Source organism: Polypterus senegalus, chromosome 6 (genome assembly GCF_016835505.1).
Source record: "Polypterus senegalus isolate Bchr_013 chromosome 6, ASM1683550v1, whole genome shotgun sequence".
NCBI lineage: Eukaryota > Metazoa > Chordata > Cladistia > Polypteriformes > Polypteridae > Polypterus > Polypterus senegalus.
The window spans coordinates 129,062,757-129,082,209 of record NC_053159.1 but is presented as its reverse complement, the minus strand read 5'-3'; the positions used below and the strand labels follow the sequence as shown (position 1 = coordinate 129,082,209).

At 37.9% G+C, this 19,453-nt stretch overlaps 1 protein-coding gene across 2 annotated transcripts; it reads right to left on the bottom strand.

The window, feature by feature from the left end:
• Positions 1 to 602: 602 nt before the first annotated feature.
• On the bottom strand, positions 603 to 19,222 carry LOC120531601 (tricarboxylate transport protein, mitochondrial-like). 2 transcript variants are annotated; one of them, XM_039757167.1, is made up of 9 exons: positions 18,797 to 19,222; positions 18,207 to 18,314; positions 16,548 to 16,647; positions 15,811 to 15,949; positions 3,305 to 3,389; positions 3,122 to 3,226; positions 1,580 to 1,695; positions 1,303 to 1,376; positions 603 to 882 (listed from the first exon to the last, which is right to left on the bottom strand). In XM_039757167.1, the coding sequence occupies exons 1-9, from the start codon at positions 19,011 to 19,013 to the stop codon at positions 768 to 770; spliced, it is 1,059 nt and encodes a 352-aa protein (XP_039613101.1). In that variant the 5' UTR covers positions 19,014 to 19,222; the 3' UTR covers positions 603 to 767. The 2 variants fall into 2 exon arrangements, with proteins under 2 accessions (XP_039613101.1, XP_039613102.1); XM_039757168.1 differs by lacking the exons at positions 18,207 to 18,314; positions 18,797 to 19,222 and adding an exon at positions 18,116 to 18,182.
• Between the last annotated feature and the right edge of the window lie 231 nt (positions 19,223 to 19,453).

The window sequence follows — 19,453 nt, the reverse complement described above, 5'->3', positions numbered from 1 at the left end:
GTAATGCAAACATGTCTATACTCTAATATTGGACGCATTTCGCCTAGGAATGTAATATTATTCTTTGCTTGTGGGCTCATGGATTGAGTTGTAGGCTGGGCATCTTCAGGTACCAGTGGGGACCTTTAGCTCATTGTCAGTCACGCACATTAAAAACAGACCTGGGTTACACATTGATGCATTGGAGTTATGCATAAAGACTATGAGATATGAAATATTCAAAAATCACATTTTATCAGCATGCCATAATTGGGAATCTTTCATTTCAAACATTGTTTTTTTTTCCACCACTACTTAACACTCGTCATGCTACTATACACTCTTCAGTGAGGACATGGCAAACAGGACAAAAAACAATGCAAGTACAAATTTGAAACTTGGTGGTCAACAGGATGAAAGACGTATTGTACCATCCAGTCTCCGTAAAGTCCAGGCAAGCATTTCTTTAAAATGAATTGCTTTAATTTTTTCAGCATCTGTCAAAAAAAGCAAAATGGACTCAGTCTATTTCAGAATTAAAAAGAATCTGAAAGAAAGGTTAGGACATTTTGGCACATCCTTTTATTAAAGTAAAGTAGTAGCACCTACTTCAAATTGCAATATATAAAACATCTTGAATGTACAGCATAATTCCGTGTATGACTGATGTAACATGGAAAATAAAATGGTTTTATGAGCTCATGAATTGTTGAAAGCAGTGCAAGGCAGGGTGGACGTAATTTTCTTCATTAAGGTCTTCTTTGTTTAATTATTTGGTCACACACCCATTAGTAGGTTTTCCAAAATCTGTTGAGAAACTTCACCACCTCCTCATAGATAACAAACACAATTGCCACATCTAGGCACACTCTGCCCAAACGGGGGACTGTTCCTTTGTAAAACCTATAATTGCAAAAAGATGTTTATTTAGTTCTGATTTATCTATTTAACTTAAAAAAAATAAATATATAAGAGATCCATCACAACCCCAAATAAAACTACACTTCCAAGAACACTATTTGTTAAACCATAATAAATACCAGAATGACACATTTGTAATGAAAAGTTTCAGATAGCTATTTAAGAATGTTTATGTTACAAACTACAATTCCCAGCATCACCCAGAGGAAAGATGAACATCCAGCCCTCTGGAATAAAAGATCTGTTAGGACTAATGCTTTTGAAAAAAATAAAAAATACAATTGTTTTAGTAAAACTCTGTTGACTGAAGAGCAGCAGTAAGCTAAACTTCTCAACTCTTCTCTGTCTCTGAAGTAAATGAAGTAATACACACATGACATCATCCTGTTTCTTGTAACTTACGCGAGTGGCCCTTCATTGCGCAGAATCTGATATGCACAGTCCAGGGTGTTTTTATATCGATAAGCCTCCAGTCCCTGAAGTCAAAACAGTTACAGTCAGTTGGCTGAACAGAAAACAAAAAACAGTCAAGGTCTTAAAGATAAAAACAGTGCGGTCATGCCACAGCACGCAAAATGATGAAAAAAAATTAAGACAGCAGTTTTTATGTAGTAGAAATAACGATCAGTAACCTATTGTATTAAAAACTTTCCTTAAATAGTGCCTTTATAATACTCACCTGCATTCTAGTTTTTATAACATCAAGGGGGGTGTTACCAAAGACACTTGCAGCTCCTGCAGTTGCCCCAAAAACACCAGTTACAAGAGGGTTCATCTCTCGGTGGGGATCCTCACCTGAAAAAGGATGAAGACCTGTCCTTTCCCAAGGCTATGTTCTTAATACAAAAGCATTAAACTGCAAACCCCTACCCCAAAATTTTAAAGAAATGCAACTGCAGGGAGGTTCAGCTTTGTACAAAATCCTTTTGATATTTCTAACTTCCAGTTCCATATGACTGATGAGAACATCACAACATGGCTTAAAAATCAATTCCTTTGACATGACATGAAATAGCCATGTATATCTTTACCTGATGTACATAATAGTGGAGGGGGAGCTTTTTCAGCATTATTTATTGTGAATACAAATACTTTTCTCAAAGAACAGGAACCTTTTTGACAGATAGCTAGAGAAAGAGTCACTTTACTGGGATGACATCTTTCTGAAATGTATTCCATTCAGCAATATTTATTTGTTATACTTGTCTTGCAAGTATAAAACACACACACACACACACACACACACACACACACACACACATTTGTTAAAACTTCACCAAAAACCTGAAAAAATTAACCTTCTTGGAAGTAACACCATTTTTAAAGCCAGAATTCTCTCAAAGAAAAGTGAGAAACCAGCATACTGGAACCAATTTAGCAGCTTCAATATCGTGCATACATAGAAGTCCACAAAAGATTGCAGTCTTGTCTAACCTCTTAACAACAGTCAGTCAGGCCAAGCATTGCTGATAAGAGTTAATGAGAGCAGCAATTCAAATTATTCTCCATCAATATACAATATATCGTTCAATAGGTCTTTAGTATTATAAGCTAACATCAACATACATAAACAGTCATAATTAAAAATTTTAAAGGTTAAACAAAATCATAAAGGGAGTACAAAAGTGAAAAAAATAAACAAAGTAAAGGAAAACTCTGTAGTTTCAGAGGTCCATGAGTCAAAGTGGCAAATAAAGCAAGAATGAATGAATGATAACTGGAACCTTGAGCTTAGTCCATACATCTTGACAAACATCACAAGTATACTATAAGTGCAGAGCAAGTCATAAGATTACAAGTTGTGATGTAACAAAATGAAGATTCTTGACCGATGCAGAATTTCAAAGAACACCAGGTTGAATAACAAATAATTTATTTCATTTTTTGTGCATTTGTTTCTGTGTCACTGCATTAAGTCTAAATTAAAATTAAACTCACTTTTGATTTGCGCTTCTCAATGAAACTGGACTATAAAAGTGCAGCCTACTGAAAACCCCTCTCATTTTTTAAGTCAGTTTTTTCAAAGAGGGCACATTTGAAAAATGAACTGAAAATAAAGTGAATAAACAAATTAAACAGTAATATAGCTTTGCAAATAATAAGTGATGGCTTACAATACATCAACCATTGTACACTTTACCTTCATGCTGACAAACAGACAGAAAACTGATTAAACCAGCATAAAAGGGAAAAGAGGAAAATTACCATTTAGATACTGTACCTTTATACCAGTTGCGGAGGGAAGTCATAACAAAAAAACGAATAGCTTGGTTGGACCCCTGCTTCAGAACAGTTGCAGTTAGACCCTGGTATGTCCCCCTTAACCCTGCAAATCAGAGAATTCTTGAGAAATGTAATCTCTTTATATATATGGTGGTACACCATTCCACATTGGCACACATACCTTGATCCTGAATGATTTCTCGCACTCCATGATAGAAACCTCTGTATCGGGGAATTGTGGAGTTCTGATCATGAATAAACTTCACCTGAAGCAAAAATAAAAAATATATATAAAAATACTTTTAAAAACCACACTTAAATTAAGTTAAAAAGTGTACTAAAAAGTTAAAAATAAGTCTGTCATACATTACTCATAAAATATAAGAGTGGCCGCTTCATCAATCAACATTCAAAAAACACGTCTTAAAATCTTAGCAAAAGCACCCTCCTTTTATTTTAGTACACTTTTTAACTTAATATATGTGTAGTTTTTAAAAAAGTATTTTTTTATATATACAGTATATATATTATTTTCAACTTTTTAGTCTTGAGTTTGTTTTAGTTCTGTTACTAGCGCCATCTATTGGTGAAATCTTGAACTATTCTTCAAATGAAAATTTCATTTCTTAATTAGCATGGATTAATTGATCAATTAGTGAAACTGATTATTGATTCATGTATTATCATCAGAAGTGAGTAAGTGTGCAAAATTTCAAGTCATTTGGACAATAGGAAGTGGGTTAAATATAAATTACAAGATTTGTACCAGATAACAAACAGGTGAAGTTAATATAAAGTGTGGTAATAATAATAATAATAATAATAATAATAATAAGAAGAAGAAGAAGAAGAAGAAGAATGATAATAATAATAATAATAAATAGATAAAAAGGGCAGATTTAGTAATTAAGGAATCTAAACACAATGTAAGACCAGATGATAATTTAGCATGCTAACAATCAGTTGAATGACATAAAAAAAACTTACAAAATAGGCTTAATAGCAAGTAGCCTTTAAAGCCAAGATAAGGTTGAAACATTAAAACAAGCACAAAGAAAGAGAGATGAAATGCTTATATTTCAAAAAATGAATAAATATACTGTATTTTTATCTGCAGTTCAAGAAATTAAATGTAAAAGAATAAATTGCAATGAATTAGTAAAATTATTTGTGATACAATTTTGGTCAGTACACTGCCAAAACTCTACATGCACACTTGATAATAAATTTGAACTTGAAGTGCACACATGCCCATCTGAATCTAATATCCCAAGACTGTGTTCTCCACTCCTGGGAAAGCAAATGACTATAGCAGGATTCACTTTTTTTGGCTACTTTAGCACAGAAGCTTTTGTCTGCATTGTGTACCAGTGTGGTGGGTGAAGAGTTACAGATAAGAGAAGAAACAGATTTGCAACATTAAATATTATTGTTTTAAAAAATAACCTGTCTCTAAGATTTGAAATCTGAACTGAGACAGATTATTTCAGTTGCTAAAAATTACAATAAGTATTGTAGTTGTTTAATTGAAATTCTAATTTTTAAGAGTTTGTATCTACTTTTGGTTAAGTAATAAAACAATACAAGAGCTATTGTTATTTTTAAAAGATATCATTAAACATAATATGTATATTCCAGGCCTGGGAAAGTAAACATGTTAATGTTTGAGATTAATGTGGCCTGTTTAAGGTCAGGTCAGGTTGGGGAGCATGCACTGGTAGAGTGCATTGCCACACCAACCATACGACGCTACCATGCAGTGGGTAATGCCTCAGCACCACACCAGTTCTGATCCCCAACAGGCCTGTACCCTATTGGCTCTCCAACAGTTTTGACTCTTCTGGGGATGGGGCTCCCGAGGGCTTTCCCCTCCGTCCCTTTCATAATTCAAGCAGCCGCAGCAGACCTACACCCACAGAGAGCAGGAAGGAGTCCTGTCTATCATCTCAGAGCTATGCAAAGTTTTTTGGCCACCAACCACCATGAGTTCCAGCAAGTTGGAGGACTGCTTGCATTGTTGGATGCAGTTTAATGTCATACGCAGGACACAGAGTGTTTTTTAAATTTATTCTTGCACCCAGGGCCAGCAATGAGGCAAACTTTTCAGGCAGTGCTTTGGTCAGCACGGCATTTTCATGTAAATTTTTTTAAACATTACGCAACAATAATACTGTAATGATCCAGTCGGAGACATGGAGGGACATGGGGCTGGACAGCTGCTGAGCACTGTGCTTGCACACTGTGCAGTGCAATATGCTAATGAAACACCTCAGTAGGAGGAGGAGGCCCCAGAAGAAAGTATGGAAGAGCTGGAAGGTGTGTTTGTTTTGTCTGCGCTGGGAATGGAGAGAAGGAGAACACGGTGTGTGGGAACACAGCAGAGTGAACGATCTAGTAGAGGTGAACGAGAATCAAAGAACTGCATGCTTTGGGACCGTAGCACTAAAGTGACAGATAAACAGTGTCAGAACTGAATGAGTCCAATTGCGAGTAGAAAAGGTGAGGTGTCTGCCACAGCTAAAGCAGTGATAGTTTAGCTGGGGCAAATCAGTAAAAGCTCATCAGTTTCAAACTCCTGAAACATGTACTGCCGTTGTTCCTCTCTGATTGATTGTGGATGTTACAATACAAATAAGTGTGTACCTAAAGCAAAGGTATAGGTAAAGCAGTGTTTTTTTCAACCTTTTTTCTGTGGTGGCACACTTTGTGTAACCCAAAAAATCCCAAGGCACAACACGATTCTACCAACCACAAAAGCATTAAATCTATACACGTGCTAAACTGTCCAAAGGGGTGGGACAGGGGAGTGGCAAAAAAAAAAAAGCAGCTAGGAGATTGCCATTCACAGACACAGCACTTAGTGAGCACTTTGAAAGCCATTTCCCAGCTACTTCTTCCCTCTGCCCATTTATAAAGGCAGTCCTCTCTCTGCATCACTCCACTGACTCGGGGTCAGAGGCAACTCGTATGCTCACTGTCCCTCAGGCTCTGTGAGAGTCACTGGTGAACACGCACCCAGGCAATTGGACCCCCCAACATGTCTCCTGGATGTTAAAGTGCTCTATAAGTGCTGTGTCTGTAAAACAGTGATCACAGACCTGCTTTTATGTCAGCTTCTCCAGGTAGTCCTGTCCTCCTTGGACAAATCTCGACAACCTGAGGAGCATGTCTCTCTCTCAGGTTAGGATCCACGATCATTACACTGGTATTTCCACTGGAAAAACACTTGCATAGGTATATATCAAGTTGTTGATGGTGATGAACAATTGAGGATAGTATTTGTAGAGTTGTAACAAATGTTTTAACGTATGCCCTATTAAGAGATGCATATTCTTTCAATTCAAGTCTAGTCATTTTGATCATTTAATTTTTACTTGGATAAATTCGTGTTTCATATGCTATGCCAATTTGACAATTAATACATTGGCCTTGCTTTCTTATTGCCTTCTTTTAAACTTGCCTTTTAGGAAGGCATTGAAATTCAGGTTGTACTTGCTCAAGTAGTATTTTGTTAAAAGTTCAGGTTCAGGCCATTGTTTAAATTTAAACTATGCATTTTTTTAATTCCTTTGTGTTGATTGTACATTAAATTTGTGATTCAGTGTGTATTTACTGTAATTCTTGATTTATGTATCCATTTCATAATTACATATTTTAATGTTAAATCACAATTAATTATATACATTTATGCAAATAATTCATTTTTTTAATCAATTCCCAGCCCTAATATATTCTTTCTTAAACTAAAGCCATATTTTACCTTCACTATGGCTTTTTAAATAAAACTGTATTGATCTCATGTGTTTGTTTTTGAAAATGGAGAATCACTGCTTTGGCCAACAGTGTTTATTAAGTACTCAATATTGGCTGTCAAAAATCGTATTGGTGTACTCCTAGTACAGATTATATTATACTGAATGTGAGTCCTCTACTGCAGTGCTTTTCCTGTCTTTTTCATCAGAGGAAAAAAACTATGGTACTATATTAAACACCACTGAATTAGAAAAATTGCATTGGTACAAAAACCTGACTAACATATATCTTTATCTATACTAATAAAAGGCAAAGCCCTCACTGACTGACTGACTGACTCACTCACTCACTGACTCATCACTAATTCTCCAAGTTCCCGTGTAGGTAGAAGGCTGAAATTTGGCAGGCTCATTCCTTACAGCGTCCTTACAAAAGTTGGGCAGGTTTCATTTCAAAACTCTACGCGTAATGGTCATAACTGGAAGCTATTTTTCTCCATTTACTGTAATGGAGTTGTTTGGTGTGACATCATCACACCTCCCACGTAATCACGTGCACTGACTGTCAACGCAGTGCGTAGAAAACCAGGAAGAGCTCCAAAAAGCGCTGAAGAAAACATGCATTATATAATAGAAAAGGCAGCGAAACAATAAGAAGCGAGCGAGTGACATATACAACCATATTCATGAGTGCTGCTACTTCGGAAACAAAGCACGATGTAAACCTACACTTTAAATTAAGTTCATAGACAGGCTGCCGCTGGCGTTTGTCATGCCCACGGGTAATGCGGGATACAAGTTTAATGAGAGGACGTAGGATATAAACGAGAGTTTTGATCACTTTGTAACTAAGTTAAAATTGCACGTGAAGGGCTGTGTTTATGCAAATTCCGAGAGACTGTGTTTGTGGGGGATTGACAGTTAAGGCGGGTGGGGGAGTCACGTCATCATCTCCCCTCCCATTCACATCATTTCGCTCTGAGCTGAGCTCCGCAGCTAACGCACGCAGTGTTACGGAAGCGACTTTGTGACGCTGCCACCAAATACTCACAGAAAAATCCACAAGTTAATACACACGCTGTCTTTACAGTTTCTCCACACTGAATCCTCCAGGCACTACTTACAAAAGGTTACATTGACAATCGTGTTACGTTATTTTTAAAATGTTTCCTTTTCTTAGCACATGCACAGCTGAGAAGCTTCGATGCATATGCTCCATAACGCGTTAAAAAATCACACTTTGCAATACAAGCAAAGGGGAACTTCTGTCAATGCATGATTTCATGGTACACCGATTACATTGATCAACGCTTCCCGATTCATTTTACCCTCGCACACCCTTGGTTTGAGAAAAAGTATGAAAAAATATGAGGTTAACACAGAAAAACAGATCACCAATTGAAGCTTTATGAATAATCGATTCACCATCAATAATTGTTTTGGTAAAGCCATACTCAGTGTAATCCTATCCACAAGTTAATACACACGCTGTCTCTACAGTTTCTCCACACTGAATCCTCCAGGCACTACTTACAAAAGGTTACATTGGCAATCATGCTACGTTATTTTTAAAATGTTTCCTTTTCTTAGCACAAGCACAGCTGAGAAGCTTCGATGCATATGCTCCATAACACGTTAAAAAATCACGCATTTAATCACACTTTGCAATACAAGCAAAGGGGAACCTCTGTCGATGCATGATTTCCTGGTACACCGATTACATTGATCAGCGCTTCCCGATTCATTTTACCCTTGCACCCCCTTGGTTTGAGAAGAAGTATGAAAAAATATGAGGTTAACACAGAAAAACAGATCACCAATTCAAGCTTTATGAATAATCCATTCGCCATCAAAAATTATTTTGGTAAAGTCATACTCAGTGTAATCCTCCTTCCATTTTATAATTTTTCCGCCACTAGCCATGATTAAATGAACGGTAATCCAAACTTGAATATATAAAGTCATTCCCAAATATATAAAGTCAAAACCTGAGTATATAAAGACGGCGTTGGAATATTTCTGAATATATAAAGTAAGCGCTGGAATATATAAAGTCAAAACTTAAATATATAAAGTCAGCGTCGGAATATATAAAGTCAGTGCTTTATATATTCTGACGCTGACTTTATATATTCAAGTTTTCACTTTATATATTCCAGCGATGACTTTATACATTCAAGTTTTGATTTTATATATTCCAGCGCTGACTTTATATATTCAGAAAAAAGTTTTCACTTTATGTATACCGACGCGGACTTTATACTGTATATTCAAGTTTTGACTTTATATATTCTGACCCCGACTTTATATATTCACAAAATCAATGTATTTGCCTGTTTGGCACCCCATGGTATATGTGTGTGTGTATATATGTACACATGTATGTATGTATATATATATATATATATACAGTGGTGTGAAAAACTATTTGCCCCCTTCCTGATTTCTTATTCTTTTGCATGTTTGTCACACAAAATGTTTCTGATCATCAAACACATTTAACCATTAGTCAAATATAACACAAGTAAACACAAAATGCAGTTTTTAAATGATGGTTTTTATTATTTAGGGAGAAAAAAAAATCCAAACCTACATGACCCTGTGTGAAAAAGTAATTCCCCCTGAACCTAATAACTGGTTGGGCCACCCTTAGCAGCAATAACTGCAATCAAGCGTTTGCGATAACTTGCAATGAGTCTTTTACAGCGCTCTGGAGGAATTTTGGCCCACTCATCTTTGCAGATTTGTTGTAATTCAGCTTTATTTGAGGGCTTTCTAGCATGAACCGCCTTTTTAAGGTCATGCCATAGCATCTCAATTGGATTCAGGTCAGGACTTTGACTAGGCCACTCCAAAGTCTTCATTTTGTTTTTCTTCAGCCATTCAGAGGTGGATTTGCTGGTGTGTTTTGGGTCATTGTCCTGTTGCAGCACCCAAGATCACTTCAGCTTGAGTTGACGAACAGATGGCTGGACATTCTCCTTCAGGATTTTTTGGTAGACAGTAGAATTCATGGTTCCATCTATCACAGCAAGCCTTCCAGGTCCTGAAGCAGCAAAACAACCCCAGACCATCACACTACCACCACCATATTTTACTGTTGGTATGATGTTCTTTTTCTGAAATGCTGTGTTCCTTTTATGCCAGATGTAACGGGACATTTGCCTTCCAAAAAGTTCAACTTTTGTCTCATCAGTCCACAAGGTATTTTCCCAAAAGTCTTGGCAATCATTGAGATGTTTCTTAGCAAAATTGAGACGAGCCCTAATGTTCTTTTTGCTTAACAGTGGTTTGCGTCTTGGAAATCTGCCATGCAGGCCGTTTTTGCCCAGTCTCTTTCTTATGGTGGAGTCGTGAACACTGACCTTAATTGAGGCAAGTGAGGCCTGCAGTTCTTTAGACGTTGTCCTGGGGTCTTTTGTGACCTCTTGGATGAGTCGTCTCTGCGCCCTTGGGGTAATTTTGGTCGGCTGGCCACTCCTGGGAAGGTTCACCACTGTTCCATGTTTTTGCCATTTGTGGATAATGGCTCTCGCTGTGGTTCGCTGGAGTCCCAAAGCTTTAGAAATGGCTTTATAACCTTTACTAGACTGATAGATCTCAATTACTTCTGTTCTCATTTGTTCCTGAATTTCTTTGGATCTTGGCATGATGTCTAGCTTTTGAGGTGCTTTTGGTCTACTTCTCTGTGTCAGGCAGCTCCTATTTAAGTGATTTCTTGATTGAAACAGGTGTGGCAGTAATCAGGCCTGGGGTGGCTACGGAAATTGAACTCGGGTGTGATACACCACAGTTAGGTTATTTTTAACAAGGGGCAATTACTTTTTCCCACAGGGCCATGTAGGTTTGGATTTTTTTTCTCCCTAAATAATAAAAACCATCATTTAAAAAATGCATTTTGTGTTTACCTGTGTTATATTTGACTAATGGTTAAATGTATTTCATGATCAGAAACATTTTGTGTGACAAACATGCAAAAGAATAAGAAATCAGGAAGGGGGCAAATAGTTTTTCACACCACTGTATATATATATATATATATATATATATATATATACTGCTCAAAAGAATTAAAGGAACACTTTTTAATCAGAGTATAGCATAAAGTCAATGAAACTTATGGGATATTAATCTGGTCAGTTAAGTAGCAGAGGGGGTTGTTAATCAGTTTCAGCTGCTGTGGTGTTAAGGAAATTAACAACAGATGCACTAGAGGGGCAACAATGAGATGACCCCCAAAACAGGAATGGTTTAACAGGTGGAGGCCACTGACATTTTTCCCTCCTCATCTTTTCTGACTGTTTCTTCACTAGTTTTGCATTTGGCTACAGTCAGTGTCACTACTGGTAGCACGAGGTGATACCTGGACCCTACAGAGGTTGCACAGGTAGTCCAACTTCTCCAGGATGGCACATCAATACGTGTCATTGCCAGAAGGTTTGCTGTGTCTCCCTGCACAGTCTCAAGGGCATGGAGGAGATTCTAGGAGACAAGCAGTTACTCTAGGAGAGCTGGAGAGGGCCATAGAAGGTCCATAACCCATCAGCAGGACCAGTATCTGCTCCTTTGGGCAAGGAGGAACAGGATGAGCACTGCCAGAGCCCTACAAAATGACCTCCAGCAGGCCACTGGTGTGAATGTCTCTGACCAAACAATCCGAAAAAGACTTCATGAGGGTTGCCTGAGGGCCCAAATGTCTACTGCGCCCTGTGCTCACTGCACAGCACCGGGGAGCTCAATTGACATTTGCCATAGAATAGCAGAATTGGCAGGTCCACCACTGGCGTCCTGTGCTTTTTACAGATAAGAGCAGGTTCACCCTGAGTATATGTGAAAGACGTGAAAGGGTCAGGAGAAGCCATGGAGAACATTATGCTGCCTGTAACATCATTCAGCATGAGCAGTTTGGTGGTGGGTTAATGATTGTCTGGGAAGGCATATCCATGGAGGGTCACACAGACCGCTACGGGCTTGACAAAGGCACCTTGGCTGCCATTAGGTATCAGGATGAAATCCTTGGACCCATTGTCAGACCCTATGCTGGTACAGTGGCTCCTGGTGCACGACAATTCCTGGCCTCATGTGGTGAGAGTATGCAGGCAGTTCCTGGAGGATGAAGGAATTGATACCATTGACTGGCCACCACACTTTCCTGACCTAAATCCAATAGAACACCTCTGGGACATTATGTTTTGGTCCATCCAATGCCACCAGGTTGCACCTCAGACTGTCCAGGAGCTCAGTGATGCCCTGGTCCAGATCTGGGAGGAGATCCCCCACAACACCATCTGTCATCTCATTAGAAGCATGCACCGATGTTGTCAGGCATGTATACAAGAACACAGGGGCCATACAAAGTGCTGCGTACAATTTTGAGTTGCTGCAATTAAATTTTGGCAAAATGGACTAGCCTGCCACATAATTTTTTCACTCTGATTTTTGAGGCGTCTTTGAATTCAGGGCTCTGTAGGTTGATCATTTTCATTTCCATCAAACGATGTGGCATCCTTTCATTCCTAACACATTACCCAGTCTATATCAGTATAGATATCCAGGAGGATTTCTTTTTCCCATTGAGATCTGATGTGTTTTAAAAGTGTTCCTTTAATTTTTTTGAGCAGTTTATATATATGAGAACAACACTCATATCAATGACAAAACAATTACATTAACAATCATGTTACGTTATTTTTAAAATTTTTCCTTTTCTTTTTCATAACCTCTTTAACACACTACTTCTCCGCTGCGAAGCGTGGGTATTCTGCTAGTAAATATATAAAATCCAACATCTGTCTGTCTGACTGTGCGCTTTTCATGAGAGAACTACGCAACAGATTTAGATAAGGTTTTTTTCTTTAATTTGCTTGAACATTCTGGTTGATTTTGCAACTTCTCTCATCACGCTATGAATTATAGTTTGCTTGCAGGAGCGATATATATTTTCTCTAAACTAAGACAAAGGCTGCGTGCCGAGGGGCGGTGGGGAGAATGACATCAGGAGTGGGGAGTCAGTCTACATCTGCATTTTGGAGCGTAACTTACTTCCACTTAGCTAGCAATACCTTTTTGTTTATTGATTTTTAAAGTTTGTCCTATTTCGCTACTATGCAGGCAGAGCCGCAGGAAACGGATAGTCCTGAATAAATGTAATGCCTTCATCTTTTCATTGATATGATACGGTATACTGTCCAGCAAAAATACATGAAGCTTCTGGTAAGTAAAAAAAAAAAAATTCTAGTCTTGCCTTCACAAAACATTAACTCAGCCTAGAAAGTTAATGGAAGCCCAGATATTCCAAAACTGTGTTTTCATTATGAAAGTCATTACTGTCTCTGTGTTCAACTTACAGAATACTGGTTCTGGCCAGACGAGTATATACTGTAACTGTCAGTCAATCATCAGAATAGGCAAGCTGCTAGAAATTCTCAGCAGCTCCCAGAAACAAGCTCTGCACTACTGCACAAAATCTGAATCATCTAAAAGATGCAGCTTATTTCTTAAAGAGCAATATTTGCCTAATGCAAAAGGAAATTCCTCTATTCTATAATTCTTATTTGTACTTCACAGCCTATATGAAAGTATTGTGCCAGCAGCAAAGATGCTTAATGCACTGGAGACTGAGAAGTAAATATTGGCTAGATCCTACTGAATCCAGCAGCTGCCTTAAGAAACTTACTACTGTGTATATTATGCTCACGGTGTGCCCAGTCAAAGCCACTGAAGCCTCTAAAGCACGACTTTTTTTTTTTTACACTTTTATAAACTCCATTGAAAATAATATTTAATGTATTGATATCTGGAGTCGGAACTGTTTTAAGAACCACAGAACGGATAAGTGCTGTGTAACAGGATGAATTTTGCAGCTGATGCTCCTGACTCAAGGTGCCACACACTGGGAGCCTTGTCCTCTCCCCAAAGTGTACACAGTCGCACACACACGCACACAGCCACAAACAAAACAGAAAATAAAGTCTTTAATCAAAAGAACAAAAGGAAAAGTTGTGTTTATTTAACTTTTGTTCTATCTTGTATTCAGGCTTTTGAGTGCCATAAGTGAATGAGCTAAAAACAAAATCACGCATACGGTATAGTCAGGGTAAATATTAAGTGGGTAACCTATTATAACAGAAGTTAATAGAAATGCAAGTAAATAATTTAAACAGAGCGCTGCTGCCTCGCAGTTAGGAGACCCGGGTTCGCTTCCCGGGTCCTCCCTGCGTGGAGTTTGCATGTTCTCCCTGTGTCTGCATGGGTTTCCTCCGGTTACTCCGGTTTCCTCCCCCAGTCCAAAGACATGCAGGTTAGGTGGATTGGCAATTCTAAATTGTCCCTAGTGTGTGTGTGTGTGTGTGTGTCCTGCAGTAGGTTGGCGCCCTGCCCAGGACTGGTTTCTGCCTTGTGCCCTGTTTTGGCTGGTATTGTCTCCAGCACACCCCCGTGACCCTGTGTTCGGATTCAACGTTTTGGAAAATGGATGGATGGATAATTTAAATAATTCAAATTCAAAATGTCAAGTTTAAACTTCAATAGTGTTGGCAGAAAACAATAACAGAGAATTGATGAATGTTCTCAGTTTTTAGCTGGGTGTATTTTAAGGTTATAGAGAGACAAACTTTGGTATTTCTGAATCTTTTATAACCTAAACAATCAAATGTAACCCAGTTAACATCAAGAAAACATGTATTTTTATCACCGTTTTTTGCTAGTCCAAGTGTATCATAACCTGCAATGCTTTAGTTACAGGACACAAGTTTTTCCTTTGCATGTATTTTCTTCCGGACTTCCCACACGTCAAACTGTATATAGAATGCCAGAACAATGACTTCAGCATTCAAATACTGGCACCATGAATGGTAATCTGTGTGTTCAACTTCACACGCACACCCCTACTTTATACTGGAGGTACAGCGCTGCTACCTCATAGCTCTGGAGTCTTGAGTTTGAATGCTGGCCTGAACTCTTTTTTGTGGAGCCCATAGTTTCCTCTGATATCTGTGTGAGGTTTCTCAAAATACTCAGGGTCCCTCCCACACAACCTCCCAAGACCCAGAGACAGTTAACTAAATTCTTATTGATGGGCCTGCACACAGTTATGAATTGGGTAGTGTTTTGATGCAGCGTCTCCTGGAGGTTCATAATATTTAACATATAGAATCACCAATCTTTGACCACAGCTCAGCTTTTACCACAATTCTTTCCCCCGAGGCTTCTAATGAACTGTTAGATGTGGGAATAAATCAGTCCTTGTGTGATTGGCTATTTCATTTCCTTTCTTCAAATTTAAGCATATCATCTCTAATCCTCTCACGCAGAGTATGGTGCCCTCCAGGGATGAAGATTTACCCACTCCTTTATTTCTGTATACAGATGACTACACTTTACATGCAAATTCAAGAAAGAAGGGTATAGATTGCTGATAGCAACTTGTTTGAGAGGTTCTTCTAAAATACAGGAATGAGATGATAAAAAATAGTCTAATTGTATACCCTGAATAATCTGGAAATGTCAAAAAAAAAAACAAACTGGCGGAGAATTTTAGAGCAGGATAAAAGAATGCTTTCACCATTTTTAAGTAATAAATACTATTACAAGTTATACTATTACATAAAAACAAATATTACAAGTGGTGAAACATTTCAGGTTTCTAGGCACTACTTTTTCCCATATTCTAATATAGAAGGTCTACACCTCATTTATGGTCAAAACATTGCACAATAACCCATTCTTTTGGCACATAAAAAAATAACTAATTTAAAAATGATTGTTGCAGAAGGTGTTAGACCTTACTTCATAAATATGTGGTATAACAATATATTTGCTAAACAGAAGATGCAGTAGTGAGAGTAGTGTGCAGTGTTTGTCTACTTCTAAAATCAAAGGACTCCATGTTTCAGAATGAAACTTAGACCCCTAACTATTTTAGAATTGCACTCACCTTGATGGTCTCCATAGGACAGACAACTAATATAGCCTCTGCCACCCCTGCACCCAGTCCGCACAGCAGACTACGTGTGTTATCCAGTCTCCCTGTGCTATCTTTTGCCTGGTTACTAAGGAACTCAAACATTCCAAACCTGTCAGGATGAAAGAAGACAACATGAGGGCACTTAAGGCGGAGATGCTTGACATACATAATGCTACCTACAGACAGCTATAACAATGAATGAGTGGTTTTCATATGTAAAAAAAGTCAATTTTTCCCTTTACGAAAAACTCAGGTTCCTTTGCTAATTGCAGTTCAACAGATCAACATGTAGTTGAGTCCATAAGATTTTTCTTAAATATCTGTATGCTGTCCATTTCCAATACATTTAGGGTAGCTTCATCCTCCTTCAATTCACCTCTAGGAAGGTGAGGCCTCTAAAAATCAAAGAATTTCTGAACACCGGTATAGACAAACAATTCTTGCTTTATTATCTGAATATACTAATGCTTCCTGAAATAACACAAGTCACATTCCCCAGGAAGATAAAAGTGTCTTGGACAAAACTGAACATGTTAAAAGTTAAACACTCCTTCCAGGTATAAATATTTATGAAGAGATAACATTCACTACACAAATTAAAGTGAGATTTACTAGTAAGCAAGAAAAATTCGGAACCATTATCAGTAAAGCATTTATGAACAGCGTATAGCCAAAAAAAATGTTTTCCATTCTGTTTTTATTCCTACCTGACAGCTGATTTAGGAATAGATCCATAGAGCAGAGAGCTGAGTCCCCGATACAGGCCTTTGAAGCCATGGTCTTGTACAGTTAGCTTCACACAGTCGCCTACCAAAAAACACATCAACGTAAAGCTGAAGATGAGAACTATCTAAAACAGACCTGCTCACAGAAAAGAATTCTCATACATCAGACAAGCGTTAAAAAATGATGCTGTGAAACACTTCATTTCATGTTGGATATTAACTTTAATTTTAAAGAAATGTATTGTTTTAGCAAATGAGGGCAAATTAAGGACTGCCTGTCTTAGATTAAAGAGGGGATTGAAAGATATTTGCAAATAAATACATGAGCTTCAAAACAAACAGACGACAAAAACCAAAGAGCGACTGTATTCATTGGCTTCAAAATATGTTGAATGGTTAAAAAGCTGTTTAAGTAATTTCCTAACAGCTTTGTATGAGTTTAGAAGTACTTTTGGAAAAACTACAGAGTTTGCAAAAAAAAAAAAATCTCATAAAACAGAATAATCAGACTATCATAGAATAAATTCAAATTAATTTTACTTTCAGTCTGAATAAAAATAAGAAACAAGTAATTTAGACACAGCTGTGTTGAACATTTCAAAAATGATCAACGGCATGAAGGATGAGATCTTGGATACCACTGCCTATGGATGCAAGATGTTTTCTCTCCCCTTATCACAGCAGTACAAGAAGACTGGATAAAAGGTAAATGTTTTTTGTTATAGAGAAAGGATTTATATTATCAACAGGACTGGATTAATATAAAGAAAACAAAACATTCTCAGTCCCATGGGCTGAAACCTATCACAAGTATACAAGGCAGGGATCAACCCTGGATGGAGCACCAGTTCATCTCACAATCTACTCGCCAATCTAGAATTGCCAACCAGCTCAACACACATCTTTAAGATGTGGAAGGAAAAGAAGAATACTTGCAGGAAACTCTACACAAACACAGAGAGAATGTGTAAACTTCACACAGAAAACAAACACACAAGAATCATTTCCAGGAAGCTCAATCACCTGCACTAACCATATGTCTCTCCTCAACTCACGATGCATCTCTATAATGAATTTAAATCATTTAAAAATCCATGCAGACTGTGCAGGTTGCACAATTTCCTGGCGTGCATGTTTTTTTTTTCCCCAATCCAAGTACTGCAGTTTCCTCTCACACCACAAAGACGCACATTTGGCTAAATGGTGACCGTTTTACCTAGTGTCCCATAGATTAATTATGTGAATTTCCCCTTAGGATTAATAAAGTATCTATCTATCTATCTATCTATCTATCTATCTATCTATCTATCTATCTATCTATCTATCTATCTATCTATCTATCCATGGTTTGTTACTGGCCCATAGCCTACTGTATACTGCTAGATAGGATCCAGTCGTCATCTGCAGCTTGGTAATGGAATAAGAAAGTTTGAGGAATTAATTAATGAAAACTGCTAGAGCATTCTTGGAAGCATTTGCAAAATGTAAGCTTCACATTCTTGCTGGAATCTACATTATCATTCCTATATTAAAAAATTAAGTTAATTTACCAAGAGGTATTCTTCATTAAGTAAAGCCATGCATCAAGATGAAAAATTAGCTTCCATTTCCTATTTTGCTTATTTCAAGCATTCATCTCACCAATGCCTTTAAAACGCGGAGGATTTGCCTTTTCATCAAGCTGCAGTTGTGTTTTTACATACTCTGTTGGAAAAGTAATGCAGATCTCTATGCCACCAGCGATCCCACCTTTAAAAAAAAAAAAGGACATTTGTCTTTGCTGGAAGAGTAGATGTAGAATCAATGTGCAGCAGTTCACTGTGTTCATATGGCATTATGAACATTACCTCCTGTAAATGTGTTTTACATTATGTTAAAAAAGAAGGGAATATGGTCAGAATATAGATGTTACTGTACTGTTTTTTGGTTGCTAAGACAAAAACATGCTAATACAACAATAGAGACAACACAGACCAGCATTAAAGGTGTACAACGATCCACAAATTTCATAATCAATTAAACAAACAAAAAAGATTTCTCACTTGATTTGTAAGACTAACTACTACTTTTTAAAACTGGGAAAACTACAAGAAAAAGAAAACGATGACACCGATCTGAATGAAAAACCTAGACAGGCCAAACAAAGACCTGAACGTAGCACATGCAGAAACAATTTTGGTTTCATTTCATGCATTTAAGACTCTTGTGTAAAAATCAGTTGGTTACACTACCTGCCAGAATCGCCTTTCCCGGATGTGTGAGCTTCTCACGCCCCACAGCGGCTGCGGACAGCACTCTGCAGCTGCTCGCTCTGACGTCGCTTTCCGCTTTTGCGGCACAGACAGCACCTGTCGAGACACACCTCGTAACGGGACCAGACAGAAAAAACTGAGAGCGCAAGCTGCACGGGCCGTCAGTGACAGTGAACGGTGATAACCTGGAAGACATGATGCTGCAGTATACTATTCTCCTATGGCACGAGTCCTCAAAAGAATTCCGTATGAATAATTCACTACCACCTCCGTCCACGTTTTTATTCAGTTGCCCTATTTCTCTTTATTAAATATATTACTTTTACAAATCTACTGCACCTGCTTTATCTGAATGGACGCACGGTTCGAACTGAGAACACGCGTCTCAAAAAAGGGATGCTCACCTTGATTGGTTACTGTACGGTAAATTTAATTTGTAATTGGTTCGTCTAGTCACGCCCCACTTTTTACAGGCGGAGATGGGTACGCCTTGTTTTACGATTGGTTAAGAAATAAGTTATGGGTGGGTCTTTCAAAGAAGAAGCAAACAAAGGACTTTCAAATTGAGTAAAAGATACTCCAGATGGGTCTGTGTCAGGGTCTTTATGTTCATTGGCTAAGCGAAGAGGAAGATAG

What these genes read in the sequence shown, in the direction of transcription:
- LOC120531601 (XM_039757167.1), bottom strand. Translation starts at nt 19,013, where the DNA reads ATGTCTTCCAGGTTATCACCGTTCACTGTCACTGACGGCCCGTGCAGC. An exon ending in ATTCCTAAATCAGCTGTCAG is followed by an intron (nt 15,950 to 16,547) that starts GTAGGAATAAAA and finishes TCATCCTGACAG; the next exon opens with GTTTGGAATGTTTGAGTTCC. An exon ending in TTATAAAAACTAGAATGCAG is followed by an intron (nt 1,377 to 1,579) that starts GTGAGTATTATA and finishes TTTTGACTTCAG; the next exon opens with GGACTGGAGGCTTATCGATA.